This window comes from Vicia villosa, linkage group LG2, assembly GCF_029867415.1.
Source record: "Vicia villosa cultivar HV-30 ecotype Madison, WI linkage group LG2, Vvil1.0, whole genome shotgun sequence".
NCBI classification, from domain to species: Eukaryota; Viridiplantae; Streptophyta; class Magnoliopsida; order Fabales; family Fabaceae; genus Vicia; species Vicia villosa.
This window is the reverse complement of record NC_081181.1, coordinates 213,030,759-213,049,612: the sequence shown is the minus strand read 5'-3', so window position 1 is coordinate 213,049,612 and position 18,854 is coordinate 213,030,759. Positions and strand designations below refer to the sequence as shown.

General features: G+C 32.6%; 1 protein-coding gene across 1 annotated transcript; it reads right to left on the bottom strand.

The window, feature by feature from the left end:
- Window positions 1-7,381: 7,381 nt before the first annotated feature.
- Window positions 7,382-14,358, bottom strand: LOC131653799 (protein LIGHT-DEPENDENT SHORT HYPOCOTYLS 10-like). Its single transcript, XM_058924084.1, has 2 exons — window positions 13,709-14,358; window positions 7,382-7,621 (listed from the first exon to the last, which is right to left on the bottom strand). The coding sequence occupies exon 1, from the start codon at window positions 14,250-14,252 to the stop codon at window positions 13,728-13,730; it is 525 nt and encodes a 174-aa protein (XP_058780067.1). The 5' UTR covers window positions 14,253-14,358; the 3' UTR covers window positions 7,382-7,621; window positions 13,709-13,727.
- Window positions 14,359-18,854: the final 4,496 nt, after the last annotated feature.

The following is an 18,854-nucleotide window of genomic DNA, read 5'->3' as shown; positions in this document are numbered from 1 at the left end:
AGAGTACAACTGGGGAGTGGCTGTACTGGCGTACAACTATTTTAGACTCGGAGAGGGATGCCTGTGGAAGGCAAGGACAGTGGCAGGAAGCTATACCCTTTTGGTGGTAACAATCTTATACCCTTCTACTTATGACATATTTGTGATAGTACATTAAAATAACCGTGTTTTTTTCAAGCTTGAATACTACAACATTTCCCAGACATTATTGATCGTGCCTACCTACACTGAGCTCATGCCTTGGGGTACATCACTTGGTACTAAGAAGTGTCACACCCGTACATGCTTCCCACTGCACCTGGAGATCCGCCTAGACCAACCCACAAGGAGATTTTGCGGGCTCATCAGGATGAGTTAGACCACACTCAGGATCTTCTTCGCCAGTGTCGTCAGATAGCTGACACGGGCCTGAGAGCCATTGTAGATGGTTTATTCTTTGAGGGGTCTTAGCAGAGGCGTGTGCTGGATGTTATGATTAGGCTGGAAGAGAAGACATTTATGTACCGTAGACATCGTGCCAGGACTGGTGGGGAACTTGACGCTAGAGGCTGAGCTAACAGAGGGCGTGGTGGACGTAGAGGCGGAGGCGAGGCCAGAGGCAGAGGAGAGATGCAGGATGATGTCCGACATACACATTAGTGATGCCTGTTATGTATGTTATTTTGATGATGTATTCGATATTATGACCGACATTATTTATACGATGTATTTTTTTGGTCTACCTACTATTGTCTTTAAAATGCATTGCTTTAATTTTACATTTTTGCAATAAACATTGAGTTTTGGAGTGAAATGAACATGATTTAAAAATATAGCAGACTGTTCCATAGGTGCATCTATAAAACACTATGTTTTTACTACGTTCCGTAGGTGCATCTACAGAAGGATTGCTAAACTGAAATAAGTTGAATTTAACTCTGCTATACTATATTTTTTATGGTTCCGTAGATGCATATACGGAAGGAGTGCAATCTAAGGATGCTTCCAGATGTGCATCTGCGGAAGCAGAGGGAAAATTTAAAATTTCGCGTGGTTTCTAATAGATCTATGGGGTGCATTGAGAAATTGTCTAATGGAATCCATTTATTAATTGAATCATACTATTCTATCATTTGTGTCTACTTATCTTATAATAAATAAATATATAAATATTATTTAATATTTTTTTAGATTAACATTTGCGATCTAACTTTTTTTAAAATGGTTCGATTAAACCTTTCAGCCAAACCATTTTGTTGGGGAGTATCTGCAGCAGTTCTGTGCCTTGCAATATCAGAGGATGCACAAAAACTGTCAAACGCCTCATTGCAAAAATCAAGGCCACTGTCGGTTCTCAACCTCTTGACCTTTCTGCCTGTCTGATTTTCGACCAAAGTCTTCAAATGTTGGAAATTCTCAAAAGTTTCATCCTTAGTCTTCTGGATAAATACCCATAACTTTCTAGAATAATCATCAACTATGGATAGAAAATACCTTGCTCCTAAATATGATGGAAACCTTGCAGGCCACCAAAGATCAACATGAATGTAATCAAGGGATCCATGAGTTCTCTGTTTTCCTTTGTTGAACTTCACTCTATAATATTTTCCAAGTACACATGGTTCACAAAACTTTAGATTTTCAACTTTGTCTCTACCAAGCAGATTTTTTCCCCTAGTTTGACCAGACCCCTTTCACTCGCATGGCCTAATTTCATGTGCCAAATTTTTGTCTTCGACAAAGATTTCGTGGATGCAACATATGTAGAACCACTTACAACTTTCGCCTCAAGGGTAACAAGCCTTGTTTCTTCACGCCTCTCAAGACTTCCTTCGACCCCTTCATGATTCTTAGGATACTTTTCTCTCCTTGGAAAACATATCCTTTCTTGTCGAATTCACCAACAGAAATCAAATTTCTCTTTGTATCAAGTACATACATGACTTCAGCCAACAATCTTATTGACTCATCATGGAGCTTGAATCTCACAGATCCAACACCTGCAATCTTGCAAGCTTTGTTGTTTACCAAAAATATAGATCCACCATCTTGATCACATAGTTCCTCGAACAAGTATTTGTTTGGAGACATATGCCAAGTGCAACCTGAATCCATAATCCACTTTTTACTTGAGTCACTGCTTGAAACCACAAGAACATCATATGAGTCGAAATCATTTTGAATAATGGCAGCGTTGCCATTATTCTTACCTCCATGATCTTTCAGGCGTTCACGGCACACTTTTCTTGTATGATTCTCCTTCTTACAATGATAACATCCAATACCAGATGCATAACCACTATAAGATTTTTGCTGTCTTTTACCTTTTTTCTTGTCGAACTTGTCATTTCTCTTTGTGAGTTTTGCCTTAACCGATAGACCTTTACAAGTCGAAGACGGCTTGTGCTTCTTTCGTTTGTTCAAAACCTTAGAATACAAGGCTGATTGAACTTTTTCAAAGGTCAAAGACTCTCTTCCATACAATAGAAATTCTTTGAAGTGAGCATGTGATCTGGGTGAAACACACAACAACAGGGCTTGATCTTCACCATCAATCTTAAAATTGATATTTTCAAGATCAAGAATCAGTCAAGACTTTTTCTTCACTCATCTTGAATGAATACAAAGCTTGCTTCGGGTAGAGGCGATTGAACAACGATTTGGTCATGTACAAACTTTCGAGTTTCGACCACAAACTCGTTGCTGTCGTCTCTTTCAAAACCTCTCAAAGAACCTTATCACCAAGGCCCAATAAGATGGCACTGTGGGCTTTCTCTACCATAGTCATTTTATCCTTCTCCATTAATCCAGCGTCCATGGCTGCTGCTCCCTTCAACGCTTCTAACCAACCCTGATGAATCAGTAGGGCTTTCATCTTCAAGTGCCACAGACTGAAATCATTCACTCCGGTGAAAATTTCACTCTCATAATTTGTTGATGACATTCTTCTCCACTATCACCGCACCAATTTGTTGTGAAATCAATGTCAAGAACAAAGTATAATAGGTTTCTTTTCTTGGCAAGAAAACCACAAGGGTAGAAAAGAGGGAAGCAAGAAGAACACAATGGAATTGATTATAAATTGCTATTATTTACTTTCTCTTTGAAACAAGATTGCAAGTGTTACAGAATAAAAAATAACCTCTCTCACCCTAATTAGGATTCTTCTTGGGTTGTCGACAGGATTCTTCGTATATCCAATATTTGATGACATTCTTCGTATATCCAATAGCTTCTTGGTAAGATATTTTCAATCCAATATCTCACGTTTTCAACCAACCCAAACAGATTCTTCGTATATCCTTTAAATATCTTCATGTACATCTCTATTTGATACACCCACCTTAACTAAATTGGACCATAAAATCTGATTTATCTGACTAGAAGAACAATTAAGTGAATCATAATATCAACAAATGATGGAGGGAAATACATCTCCAATTTACACAAGATTATTGCAGCCTCATCTTCTAATTCATATAATTTTTTGAAATCAAGAACTATATTACATATGGAATTAAAGAATAAGCATAATTTGGCTATAGTTACTCTTATAATTTTTTGTAAGATGCCACCGATAACCACTGGTAGAAGTTGTTGCATCAAGACATGATAATCTTGAGATTTTAAGCCAATTAACTTGAGATCTTTCATTGATACAAGTTTATTGATGTTTGATGCGTAACCTTGGGGAAATTTGATACCAAGCAAACACTCACAAAAGCTTTTTTTTTCCCTTTTTCGATTGAGTGTGAGATGCCAGAGGCAAATAAGTTTTTTTTCCTAATTCTTCTAGAGTCAATTGTTGTCGTATATCCATCGCCACCATATATATCTAGACGGGAATTGTTACTATCTTTAGTATTGACTTGAATGTTTATAAGTGTTTCAATCAAACTGTCGCACACATTTTTCTCCATATGCATTACATCAAGACAATGTCTTACTTCGAGGCTAGACCAATATGGAACATCAAAGAACACCAGTCTCTTTTTCTAAATATTTCTCTCAATGGACCCTTTTTTATTCTTTCCAAAGGCAATAGTAAGGTGTTCTTGTAGTTTATAAACTTCATCATCGATTAAAGGTTTAGAAGTGATATCAAACTCTCACTCTTTGTTAAAAGCCTTCCGCAATCTGCGATAAGGATGATTGGGTTTTAGAAATTTTTGACGCCCAAAGTAAACAGTCTTTTTTCCAAACTGAAGTTGGTGAAAATATGTTTCAAATTCATATATAGGACACGCTTCATGTCCCTTGACACTTGTTGAAGTATGTCTTAAAATCATTGTTGATGAAGCGAAAGAAAACATGTTTTCAGATCATCAAGAATGTTAGGTTCGGGTGGTTTGCGAATATCAAATTTGATCAGTTTAGTTTGCGGATTTGTTCATTGATGTTAGAATATTTTATATATATTTTATATTAATTTAGAAATAGTCTACATTAATATAAAAGATATTATAATATATTTATAATATTTTAATCTAAAATTAATGGGTTTTATTTTGGGATTTATTATGGATCTGTTGAATTTTTTCAATTATAAATATGTATCTCTTCTATGTTTATAATGTGACAATTTTAGAGCTTTAGAGCAAAATAGAGAAATAAGAGTTTATAAATCAAAGGAATTCTTTTAGAGTTATCTAGAAGGATTAGTCAATTCTTCTTGTTACCTTGGTTTTGAGTGATTTATATATTGAGAATTAGAGAGGTCGGGAAATACTTGGGTAGAAAATAGGGGTTTGTTCTTGGGAGCCTTTAGGCGTTGTTCTTGAGAACTCTGAAAGTGAAGACTATTTTCTTGTAACTCATTTGTAATCTCTTGTAACAACTTTCTGAGTATTGTGAATTGGAGAGCCGCTCTCCCCTCCAGACATAGATCTTTTGATCGAATTGGGTAAACAAACCTTTCACATTTTCTATCCTTATTTTCTTCCGATACATTTTATGCTTATAGATTATTATTGTTGGAGGTCATTAGTTTGGTTGCTATTTTTCTTTGCCTCACATATCAAAGTGTTAATTTGAATTGAACATTTTCATTATCGCAACAACATTGTATCTAACCAAATTACCATATACATGAAAATCGTTAATTGTGCAAAATAACATGGCACACATCTTAAACTTTTCACCTAAATACACATCATCAATGTCAACACTTTCCTCCCACAAAATATTAAATATTAAATTAATGTACTTAGATAAACATCTATGTCATTTCAGGATTATTTTGGTCCCAAAATCATCATAGATGGCAACATATACTTGCGCTTCATTCATAATCAAGGAGATAACTTTTAAACCATGAGAAGAACATGCCTCGAAGTATGGTTAGTGCTCAAATTACCAAAGGGATTCATTCCATCCGTGGCAAGCCCAAGCCTTGGGTTTCTTGGCTCAAGGAAAAAATACGCAAATAACGAATCAATTTTCTTCTATTGCAAAGAATCAGCTACATGACGAATTTTTCCATCACATTTCTTTCATCTGCATGCCATCTAATATTCTTTGCGTCGTTCACATTAGAAAACAATTTCTTAAACCTTGAAATTATTGGCAAGTACCATAACACTTTAACATGAGGACGCTTCTTTCTAACACCGTCATAGTTATCACTAATGTGGTCCTTCACCTTGTAGTGCAACTCACCATATTATAGATATTAATCCAATTTTTCATAATCTTTCCTCTATAATATGGAATCATTACGGTATGCATGCATTTTTATATACTCTAAACCCATTTGAGACAATATCTTTTTGGCCTCGATGCAACGACCCGACAAATTGTTATCTTTTGGTAGCATTTGTTTTAGCAAATCAAGAAATTATGTAAAACTTTTATCCGTCCACCCGCTTTTTGCGTTCATATTAAGCAATTTTAACACTGAAGACAATCGTGTAAAGCTTGTGCATCCCTTATATAAAGCACATCCTTATCACTAGATGAAGTATCATAAATACGGACTTTCCTAAAAGAAGACTCTCCAATATCACGAATCATATCTTCTAGTTGATCATCCATATCTTCATCAACTTCATGTCTTTGTGATGTCATATTTTTTTTTTATCTACTTCACTATGCCACGTCCATGTTGTAGAATTTTGACAAATTCCATCACAACATAGGTGATAGAATATTTCTTTCTTTGAATTTTTTATATATTCCCGCATACAACACAAGGATAATAAAAGAGCCCATTATTGTTGGAAAGATTTTGTTCAGTGTATTCAAGAAATTTTCAAGAACTCCTTTCTCATACACCCGACCTAATCTATCAGCTTTCATCCAACTACGACCTAAAATAATTTTGAAATTTATATCAAAACTTTGTAGAATTATTTAACAATACAACAACACAATAAGAATGAAACAATCACAATATCACTCAATCATAAAAATATATAACATTCTCAACAACATAAAAACAATCTCAATATCACTCAATCACAACAACATGTAACGTTTAACAACACCAAATCTAAAACTCAACATAAATGATGTTAAAGATGATGAAATAGAGAACATACCGTGACTTAAAGAAGAGGAAGAGGCCAATAAATGATTTTCGTGTATGCTTCTTGAAGTTTGGACGTTCCATTCCTTAATTTCAAGAAATGAATGGTGGTGGAGTTTGGAGTTTGCACTCATTTTCACGTGTTCATTCCCCGTTGCTTTGGTCCGTTCATTCATTAGGGCACTGTTTGTGTTATGAATAAAATAAACTAAGTCTGCTATATTTTAATTTTAAAGAAACACATTTCGCTACGGTTGAAAAAACCAATTGTAGAGAAACATATTAATTTTAGAGAAACATATTACAACGAAGGGGATGGTTGGAGACTACAATGACATAATACCGTGTTTTATAAAAGGTGATAGTAAATTAGAGTTTTAATAAAAAATTGTTATAAGAATTCTAAGATAAGGGAAATGCTAGAAATTACTGAAGCACTGGAAATTTTTTGGAACTACCTATTTGTATTTGAGCACGAGTTTATGATTAAGACACAAAAATATTTGCTTCAAAAATCCCTCAAAACACCATAGCAACAAGCTTGGTTGCATAAATTTAATACAAACTCGTTGGCACACTATTTATAATGTTCATGATGGCTTAATCTGAACCCAAATCTCAATTCTTACAAGAACTGCAGACAACATTGCTAGAAGATACAGAATTAAGGTAATAATCTACACATGCCATTATAGGAAAAAGATGAGAGAAGATATCAAATATTAAGTAAAATTTTCTTATAGTGTATCATAATTTCTTGTAATCTTAGAAATAGAAAACATAATTGTTCATATGTTTTCATGGATGCAAACAAGAGATTTCAAACCACGTAAACAATCAACATGTTTACAATATTTGAAAGAAGATATGAACCCAAATATAACACATAAATGAAATTGGCTAACAAAACAGTTACATGGTACCAATCCCAAAAATATTCATGCAAGGTAAGCAACTTCATGTGTTTGAAATATTAATAATACAACATAGATCAACTATTGGAGCTTACATAATCATGAATAAATATACATAATAGAAATTAACATTAAAAAGTGGCGTGCCAGAATTTTATCGATCCATCGACCAAACCTCCATTACAACTCCAATTTGATTATCCTGCAAATGAAATTTATATGATCATGGCAAAAATTAGATTTTGAGTTTTTTCTACATTTGACCAAAAAAAAAAAAATTCAAATATTTATGTATATGTATGACTATCTCAGATATGTCAATAGCGCGAATACGACAAAATATATTTTTAATAGCAAAATACAACTTATATTTTAATATAAAAGAGAAATAAAAGTTACAAACGATATCAAATAAAAAAATTGATTATTTAAAAGTACGCAAGAACAATAAATCTGACAAAGTTCAGGCCGAAGCAAAAATCATCAAAACAAAACAACCCTAAAAGAAAATCAAGCCGACAAGCCCAACAAACCAATCTATTCTAAAACCTAGGACGCAACAAATCTTTAAAAAGAGCTAGATGGAGGAGGGAGCAAGACAAAATCATATATAATAAAATGAGGACAGTCGACCACCCAACACACCTTAGATAGACAATTTGATTTTCTAAATGTTACTTAAAATATTTGTCCTAAATTTATTCACCTTTGGCAAACCATTTTAAGAACTAATCACAATGGGTATGTATAGAGTTTCACCTCATCACTTAACTTGAATTATTAGGATTACTGTGTCCCAAACAAGAAAACCCTAATTACTAGACACCCAGCAGCCAAGTGACAGAAAAAGAACATAATTGAGCAGACAATAATTTGCTTTGCAAACTGAATATATTTATGTTCCTTAGATCTTTGCTATATATAACCACAACACATTGTTTCATCTGAATGAAAGTTGTATTGCAGAAAGCATTATATAAACATATTCTGAAGAAACCCTGACAAAAGTTATACTGTGTGTGTCATGATCTTATCAATCAATCAAGGTCTACATGTCATCATGGTAGAAAACAAAGTGTTGCATCTCAATCACTCATTGCATGGATCTTCTATATATTTAAATATATATAATAAGATTGAGGTGAGGATGGTGAGATTAATATGTTTTATAAGATTAACAAAACCTTAAATATATACAATTTGAAATTTAAAATGTTAACGTAATATCTCAGTTTATAAACTTCAATCATTAACTAAGCAAATGCGTTGGATAATTTCATTTGTTTATTTGATGTGTTGTAATTTAAGAAAGAGCATATGTCATCTCAAGAACAATCATGCATGTTGGTGATTTTAGTATCATCAATGCATTTTGGTAGTAATGTGATTTACTATAGGCCAATGCAATTATGCGTTAAGTTTGAAACGAGTTAGGGTAGTGCGGAGTGCACGCTCGTCGAACCAAACGCGTAATTGAATATGAATAATAGAAACGGGCATAACGTTTCGTTTGAATAGTTGCACCCGTTCCCAACGGACAGAACGATTCGTTTGAATAGTTGCACCCGTTCCCAACGGACATAACGATTCGTTTGAATAGTTGCACCCGTTCCAACAGACATAACTGTTTCCGAAGAGGTGTGTCTGTTCGCTTCTATTATTGGTCTCCTATATAAGGAGTCTTTTGGTCTCGATTTGGAATACGAAATTACATACTTCCTCTCTACATTCTGATCTGTTCTCCATTGTCAGAAACAGATTGTTCTTCAAGAATTATCCCCGCAAAGATTTCGTGAACCCAGACAAAGAATAGGGTCGAAATACTTTGTTCGGAAAGTGAACAAACACGATTCTTGAAGATATCCAGGATTATCATACCGTAAATCTAACAAACGAACAAAGTATTCTTTCTGATAATCATGGCTCGAGGAGGAAGCACCGTCAAGGAGATGACTAAAAGTTTCGGAAAATTGGACAAATTTCAAGGACAATTTACATATGAACACACGAAAAATTTACATCATAAACCGGGTACGTTCTTATTGTTTATCATAAAAATTAGAGTACACATTATGAAAATGATAATATCAATATTTGTGTTAATATAATGGTTATACATGTTATCGTGAAATGTTGTGTTGGTACTGTACAAAAATCGTTATACATGTTAACGTTAAATTTTTATATCCTTTTCAAATCTTGTCACATGTCCATGTTTACAGTTTGAAATATATTACTTGCACATGAAAGATTGAAAATACATTATAACGTTAATGTAGAAGGAAATCAAATTCGTTTAATATAATTTATTTATCTATTATCAAAGTCCAATATTAATGTTAAGTGGTAGCATCTCCATTGTCTGCTTGACATTCTGGTAAATGCCATATTAAAGTTATCCACTTTAACTAAGTGGTTATATTGATAATAAATAGAAATCTCATCAATAACTTATTATACAGTTTTTAATATCTTTTAATCAAAATAGTTTGAATGTGTTTAACAATTGTTGCAATTTACATCAATCTGTTTTATATATGTTAATAAAATAAACGAAGCAGTACAAACTCGCAAGCTTAAGGGGCTGTTGCAATACCTACTGAAGCAACACATCCATTTGTTACATTTTGAATGCGAAATGTTATATATGTTCAAAACCAGGCTGCAACGTCGATGGAAAATAATCACATAGTGAAAGATGATATGTGAATTGTTTATGTTCAATGAAATTTATAAGACATAAATTGATCATTTGAAAATAGTTCATGACTTCTATGAATTTGGAGTCTTATGAAATCCCCTTATATAGAATTTTGAGAACCTTATTGCGGAGGATAAAGAATTCGAGATTCTCACAAGTTAAAAATCTTGTGAGGAAGGTTCTCCAAGGATTGTTGAAAACACAAATCAAAAGTTCGTCAACGATTGTTATGCATTAAATATATTTTGGATATATATTTAAAAGGAAGTATCATAGTGATGATACACTAAACATCTACAAGAATTGATTAGTAACCAAAGGCTTCAGACAAAAAGAAGGGATTGATTATTTCGATACCTATGCTCCGGTTGCCCGTATCACTACTATTAGATTGTTGATTGCCTTGGAGGCTATTCATAATCTAGTGATTCATCAAATGGATGTCAAAACAGCATTTCTGAATGGTGATTTGGAAGAAGAAGTGTACATGAAGCAACCTGAAGGTTTTGTAATGCCTGGTAATGAGCATAAAGTTTGTAGGCTAGTTAAGTCGTTGTATGGGCTGAAACAAGCTCCGAAGCAGTGACATCAAAAGTTTGATGAGGTTGTTTTGTCTAATGGTTTCATTCTAAACCAAGTTGACAAATGTGTATATAGCAAATTTGATACATCCGGTAAAGGAGTTTTCATTTGTCTATATGTTGATGACATGTTGATCTTTGGCACCGACCAAAGTCAAGTTGATAAAACAAAGGTTTTCTTGTCATCAAAGTTCTCCATGAAGGATATGGGAGAAGCGGACGTTATTCTTGGTATTAAGACTAAACGGGAGAATAAGGGGATTGTAATTACGCAATCTCATTACATTGAGAAAATACTCAAGAAATTCAGTTATGAAAATTGTTCTCCGGTAAGTACTCCCATGGATCCAGGAGAAAAGCTTATGCCAAATACAGGTAAACCTGTGGATCAACTCGAATACTCAAGAGCTATAGGCTCTTTGATGTATCCTATGATTAGCACTAGACCGGATATTGCTTATGCGGTTGGAAAGTTGAGCAGATTTACTAGTAATCCTAGTAGGCATCATTGGCATGCGATAACTAGGGTATTCAAGTACTTGAAGGGTACTATGAATTATGGATTGTCATATATGGGATTTCCTTCGGTGTTAGAGGGTTATTCGGATGCTAGTTGGATAAATAATGTTGAAGATTCATCCTCTACAAGTGGATGGGTGTTCTTGCTTGGGGGAGGTGCCATCTCATGGGCTTCCAAAAAGCAAACATGTATAACTAGTTCCACAATGGAATCTGAGTTTGTAGCATTAGCTGCTGCTGATAAAGAAGCAGAATGGCTAAGGAACTTGGTATATGAGATTCCGATATGGCCTAAACCGATATCACCAATTTCTATCCGTTGTGATAGTAGTGCCACACTGGCTAAAACATATAGTCAAATATACAATGGAAAGTCTAGATATTTGGGTATTAGACATAGTATGATTAGGGATTTAATCATGAATGGGGTGATATCTATTGAGTTTGTTCGGTCGCAACAAAACTTTGCTGACCACTTGACGAAGGGGTTAGCAAGAGACTTAGTGAAGAAGTCGGTAATTGGGATGGGATTAAAGTCCATTTAAATCTATTAGTTATGGTATACCCAATTCCCTTCTAATACAACGTTAGAAGCAGAATTCAATGTGGAAAGATCATAGTTAAAGATTGGAGCAATTGTGTTTATCTTCCCAAGGTATGTGCTCAGACCTGCAAGTGATGGCTAGGTTGAAGTATATCTTCTTAATGGTTCTTTTGAAAAATTGCAAATGCAGGTGCAAGATTAAAAGGATCACCTATGTGAGCATGAAGTTTTGCCGCTTCAAGAAGCTTGGACTTGGCTTCCTATATGCTTATTAATGGATAAGGACACATGGCTTGTAAAGTGTCAAGTATGAATAGTAGAGTATTGTAAGAAACATATGTGTACTATATCTTTAAATATTCAAATGGATTGACGGGTTCAATCATTATGACACCCCGATTTTCGAATATTTGGAATGTGTATTTGTACTAAGATGAAAATTCAATCGTAAGACATTTTCTTCTATGCATTTGTTTGATCGTTATACCTGTAAAGTAAATCAAGGATTATACTAAAATGGGGGGAGTTTGTTGGTGATTTTAGTATCATCAATGCATTTTGGTAGTAATGTGATTTACTATAGGCCAATGCAATTATGCGTTAAGTTTGAAACGAGTTAGGGTAGTGCGGAGTGCACGCTCGTCGAACCAAACGCGTAATTGAATATGAATAATAGAAACGGGCATAACGTTTCGTTTGAATAGTTGCACCCGTTCCCAACGGACAGAACGATTCGTTTGAATAGTTGCACCCGTTCCCAACGGACATAACGATTCGTTTGAATAGTTGCACCCGTTCCAACAGACATAACTGTTTCCGAAGAGGTGTGTCTGTTCGCTTCTATTATTGGTCTCCTATATAAGGAGTCTTTTGGTCTCGATTTGGAATACGAAATTACATACTTCCTCTCTACATTCTGATCTGTTCTCCATTGTCAGAAACAGATTGTTCTTCAAGAATTATCCCCGCAAAGATTTCGTGAACCCAGACAAAGAATAGGGTCGAAATACTTTGTTCGGAAAGTGAACAAACACGATTCTTGAAGATATCCAGGATTATCATACCGTAAATCTAACAATGCATGGGACACAAAATCTGCAGAATCTTAAAAAGGCTAAATTAGGGGAAAGCTATAATACAAATAAAAAAATATTTAATAATTAAAGTGACATAGAATAGTGTTTTTGTTCCATATATATGCAAGCAATTTGAACCCAAAAACATTGAAATGAACTATATAAAACCATTACTTATGCTATATATCATTATAATGTGTGTTCTTTCAATATTTTATATGATCTCTAAAATGATAAGTCCAAATAATACCATATAAATGATAACCTATAAGGAAATCTATTAAATCCTTTGAAGTAGTTATATACATCCAAAGACCCTGAATAAAATGGTAAGAGATCTTTTTTTATTTTAATCAGAGATTCTGGATTCAAACCTAAATCAGGGCATGCGGCAATGTTCGATATACTTATCTATATGTAATGGGTCTAAGACCCTTGATGTTAGCTTGATTTTTTTTTTCATAAGCAACTTTTGTATTAAATAATGAGTGCTAGGGGTACTCAAACCCTTACAAGAGAAAACAAGAATTAATCTAAAAACCAACCGAAATTAAATGCACATAAATGGGTTTTTTAACCACTATTGACACTTGATTAATCACGCGTAACAATATGATTAATTTAATTGAGTATATGATTAATTCGATTCTAAATCAAAATTGTGATTACTTCAACTGCTTAAATTAACTCAATTGTCTAAATTTATCTCATTTTTAAATGCTTAAATTGTTACGGTCTACTAGTTTGGTAGTTAACATTTGAGTTAATATCATGTTAGTAAGCAAAGCACAATCTATAATATCATGTTAGTAAGCAAAGCACAATCTATATAATGAATGATGATTCAAGAGATTAATTAATCAATTACCATTATTTGGAATCGAAATTCAAGAAAAGTGCATGGTTGATGAGCTTGAATCATCATTTCCCTTGCTTGGATTACTTGTGCTCTTCTTTTTCTTCTTGTAAGGGATACCTCTAGCCTTAGCTTGACACTCCCTAACCTCTCTAAGAAAAACACGAATAGCACCGCTCGCAAAAGGATTAGTCTCTGGAGTTCCGCCGTTTTCCTCATAAGCAGCCCTCAACCTCCCAATCAAAGCATCAAGGCTTCCCCAAGCTTGTCTTAGAGGACAAGTACAAGGTGCTGGTGGTTCAGGCTGTCCATAAAACATACAACCTTGTAGATGAACTTTGGTTTTTCCAAATTGATCTAAATACCTAAGAAACTCCAAAACATGGTTGGAATTGCATTGAGAAATTGGAACCGGTGGTCTTAGGTTGTTTAAATATTGTCCAAAAGTGTTCCAATCTCTTCTCTTTTGAGACTCATAGCGACTAAGTGTGATGATCCCTTGTGGAGAGGTTGATGATCCTCCTCCTTCTGCAAAATCCTTACCACTTGAAGACATGTTTGGTTTATGGTGAATGATGAAGATTGAGAGATGTTTGGCTTTTTGTAGATAAAGAAAGAAGAAGAAAAATGAGAGGTGAAAGGTGAAATGAATAGAGTGTAGAGTGAAGTGAAGGCATAGATGGAGATCATGTCATTGGGCTAATGAGTAGACAATTTATGGGCCATTCTAGTTGCTTTCTTTTCATCTTTTTCTTTTCTAAAATTTATTTTTTATATAGAAAATCAAATGTATATAAATTTAAAATCGGGTACAAGAAATATAGAAAATGATTATATGCTCCATTTTAAATTGTGTGTTTCATTTACTATTTTTCTCTGTCTCAAATTTTATGTTTTATCATTAATATATCTTTATTTGTCATATTTAAATTTATTTTAAGTACTTTATTAACTATTATTAATAATAAATCGTAAAACTAAACCGAACTGAAGCTGCAAAAAACTGTATTTGGTTCGGACATGTTTGAATCATTTTTTAACAAAATCGCGCGGTTCAGTTTTTTTCTCATGAGTTTGAAATTTACAAACCAGACCAAACCGCATTACGTTACAACCAACATTCACTTGACCCACATACAACCCAACTCAAACCTATTATATCTTAGCCTTACGATTACAAATGATTTTTCCTTCCTCACACTAAAGGTTTTAGTTTAAGTCTTCTCAAATCTCACCCAGCAGTATCACACTTTTTTCTCATCTTCTTTTTCAGTTAAATATCACATATTCTTCCCTAGTCTATCATCTCTTAAGTTCTTTCTTTATTATCTTATTATTTTTAATCTATTATTCTTTCTTCCAATTACGTTTTTAATGCTCCTCTTATTCTCTAATATCTCATCTATTTTGCTCTTTCTTTTTCATTTTCTCTAATCTTCCACTTCTCTTTTTTTCTATTTCATTATAATAATTTTGATATTTTTTATATTAATATTTTATGTTTTCTATTTCACTTTTATCTAATCTTATTTTTCTTATATTAAATAGATTGTTGTTGTCCAAATATGATGAGTTTTGTTGTTATTTGATAACACATAAATGATTAAATACAAAGTTATGTTGTCATTTATATGTATATGTATAACTCAATAATTTAAAAAAAACTTAACTAACCGAACTAATCCAAATTGCATTGGTTTGATTTGGTTTGGTTTGGTTCAATTTTATTACTAAAAGCAAACCAAACCAAATCGAACCGCACACTATTTTCTCTTGCGGTTCAGATAATTTTTTTAACGTAAAAACTGCACAAACCTCACTGCGAAAACCCTTATATTATATTAATAAAAATTATTTACTATTAAAAATGAATGTTATTAATTGTTATCTTAAAAAAAGTAAAATTAAAAATATTTAATTGAAAATGGAGAGAACACCAGTAAAAAGACAAAAAAATGAAAATAAAAGTTAACTCTTTCATACAAACTCATGAGAACGATTGTAATAGTTATCTCAACATGCAAAGTTAATCCTCAATAGCTCTATGTAAAAGTATAATATTATCATCATACTCATGTAATTAAAAGTTTAAAATTTAAAATATGTTGTTTTATATTCTAGTAATTTGTATTCATATAAATTTTAAATAATTTATTGTACATTAAAATAAGTTGATGTGATAAAATATCAAATAATTTTTTAAGACTTTATCTATTTGATCATATCTTTCAATTAATTGATCGGATTGATTTAATTCATTTTTCACAAAGAATTATATATATATATATATATATATATATATATATATATATATATATATATATATATATATATGCACACACATTATATATATATATATATATATATATATATATATATATATATATATATATATATATATATATATATATATATATATATATATATATATATATATATATATATATATATATATATATATATATATATATATATATATATATATATATATTAGTGCATCCTTTCTCTCTTTCAACTCCTCTCGGTGCACAATAGGTGCTGCTTGTGACAAGATGCTGTTTGCCACTAAAATATTTTTAAAACATAAATATATAAAATCTTTAAAACGCAACTTTGAAGCAATTATGAGAGTTATGAACTTTTAGACAATGGTTTTAGGGTGGTTTTTTTAATATGATTTAGGGTGGATTGATATATAAAAATCATTCAAAAAATCTATTAATAAAATAAAAAAATATAAGTAAAAGTTTATGGTATTATTAGTAGGTTACAACTAAGGCGAAAAAAATTAAAAAATAAATTTTAAATTTATTAAAAAATTTATATATAATTTTTTTATGAAATTAATAATGATTAGATCATAAGCTCAATTGTAATAGTAGTTTATATGTACACGGATTTCTACTAAAAAATGTCAATGTCAATCATTATCAAAATTTAAAGCAGTTTTTAATATGATATCAATTCACCGAAAATCATATCTGACTGAGTTTTCGCACTTTAATAATTATCCTTTAAGATCACGTTTTGTCATTATATCTTTACAATATTTTAAATTTTTTTATTATATTTTATTGATAGTGATATATTAATATATTATTTAAATATATTTTCCCCCTAATGGTACAATTATTGTTTACCACTTTTGTCAACAGACACATAAAGTTATAGCCATATTGTGAATCCTTACTATTATTGCCCTAACCAAATCAATAATCCAAAAGCTAGGTAGCTAGGTTGAGCTTTTAACAACCACTTTCAAATTCTGTGCATCTTGTATACCTAAATTTGAAGGACATGTTTGAACAAATTATCAGAACAAAAGGGTCTGAGAAGTTCTATTGGTTGGGGGGCCTGGGGAGACAGGAATGAGGGAAGTTTAATATAAAACAATTAAGATGGCTTTTTTATTTAAAGTGTTAGTGAAGAAAAGTGGTATAGTAAAGTATTGATTTGACATTATCAAGTTTAGCTTATTTCATAATTGAGAATTTGTATTTTGTTGTGTGTTTTGGGGTAGATTATTGAAGGCTACATCTTACCTTTTATAATAATTTGTTGATCATTGAAAGCATTTGTAGTGATTTGTATTAGAGTTGTAATGATCTAACATATTGAATTAACTATACTTTTAGTTTTTAAAATCACGAATTTATGGTGATTAATGACTCTTATCGAGAAGTTAATTAACTGACAGAAGTGTTAGTTAATTATATGTATTTTCTGAGTGAGAGATGTCGTTTAATTTAAAAATTGTCAGAATACTTTTAAACACATTCTTATAGCTGATAAAAAGAAGTTTAGCATTTTTAGATCTATCTTTTTGTATGTGTCATTTTCTTAGATTTTTAGCCCTTGTAATAAAAAAATTAGGAATTTTGTTCTTTTAATTTTTGTATTTGAAGTTTGATGATAAAAGTGGGGTGATGATATGAAAGTGAGTCATACTAAATAAAAAAATCTGTCCAGATAGTGTTTTAAATCAAAGTAAGTTGTTTTTTTGGTATAAATTAATCTAAATTTTAAATAAATGAAAATTAGTTGTTAAGAAAAAATGGACCTGTTGGTGCACAAAGAATAAAGATGGTGACAAAGAGAATAATAGAATAACGGCGCAAAAGAGATGAGAGAATAAATGTTGTATTCTACTTGCGTTGTTAATAAATGACAGCTACTACAAGGCTATTTATAAGAAAAGAGAATCTTGCCACATAAGCCCTAAAACAGTAAACTTAGTGAACAAGTCTAAGGTACAACAGTACTACAAAATACTAAAGTACCCTTACTACTAAACAGCTAAGCTAATGGGACCCAGACAGTATCTTCTGGTCAATACTATCTTCTGAGTAACCATCAGAAGATCAGTCCATCTTCTGAATATTGAATTACTCTTCAATACCATCCCTTAATTCATATTCTTCAGTCAAAACTGACAACGCCAATTCCATCCCTCAAGAGCAGAAATTGATCCGTCTTGATCGCCTTTGTCAGAACATCTGCCACTTGCTTCTGAGTGCTACAGTGCACTACTTCTAATGTTCCATTCTGGACTTGGCTTCTCAAGAAATGATACTTAGTCTCAATATGCTTGCTTCTTCCGTGTAACACCGGATTCTTGGCAAGATTGATTGCAGACTTGTTATCAATCATCAGCTTCAAAGGCTTCTTCACTCTAATCTTCAGATCTTCTAATAGATTCAGAAGCCACACAGCTTGACATGCAGCTACAGCGCCTGCGATGTACTCAGCTTCACAGGTTGATAGAGCAACAACAGGTTGCTTCTTGGAACTCCAAGAGATAGGGCCTCCCAGAAACATGAACAAATATCCAGAAGTACTCCTTCTATCAACTCTGTCTCCACACCAATCAGAATCAGAATAACTCAATAATTCTGATTCTTCCTTTCTCCCAGAAGGAAACAATATGCCAAACTTCAGAGTTCCCTTGACATATCTCAAGACTCTGACAGCAGCTTGGTAATGGGACCACTTAGGTTTACTCATGAACCTACTAACCAATCCAACTGCATAGCATATATCAGGCCTGGTATTACACAAATACCTTAGAGAACCAACCAGCTGTTTGAATACCGTAGCATCAACATCTTCACCTTCAGAATCAGAGTCCAACTTCTGATTCACTTCTGACGGTGTAACA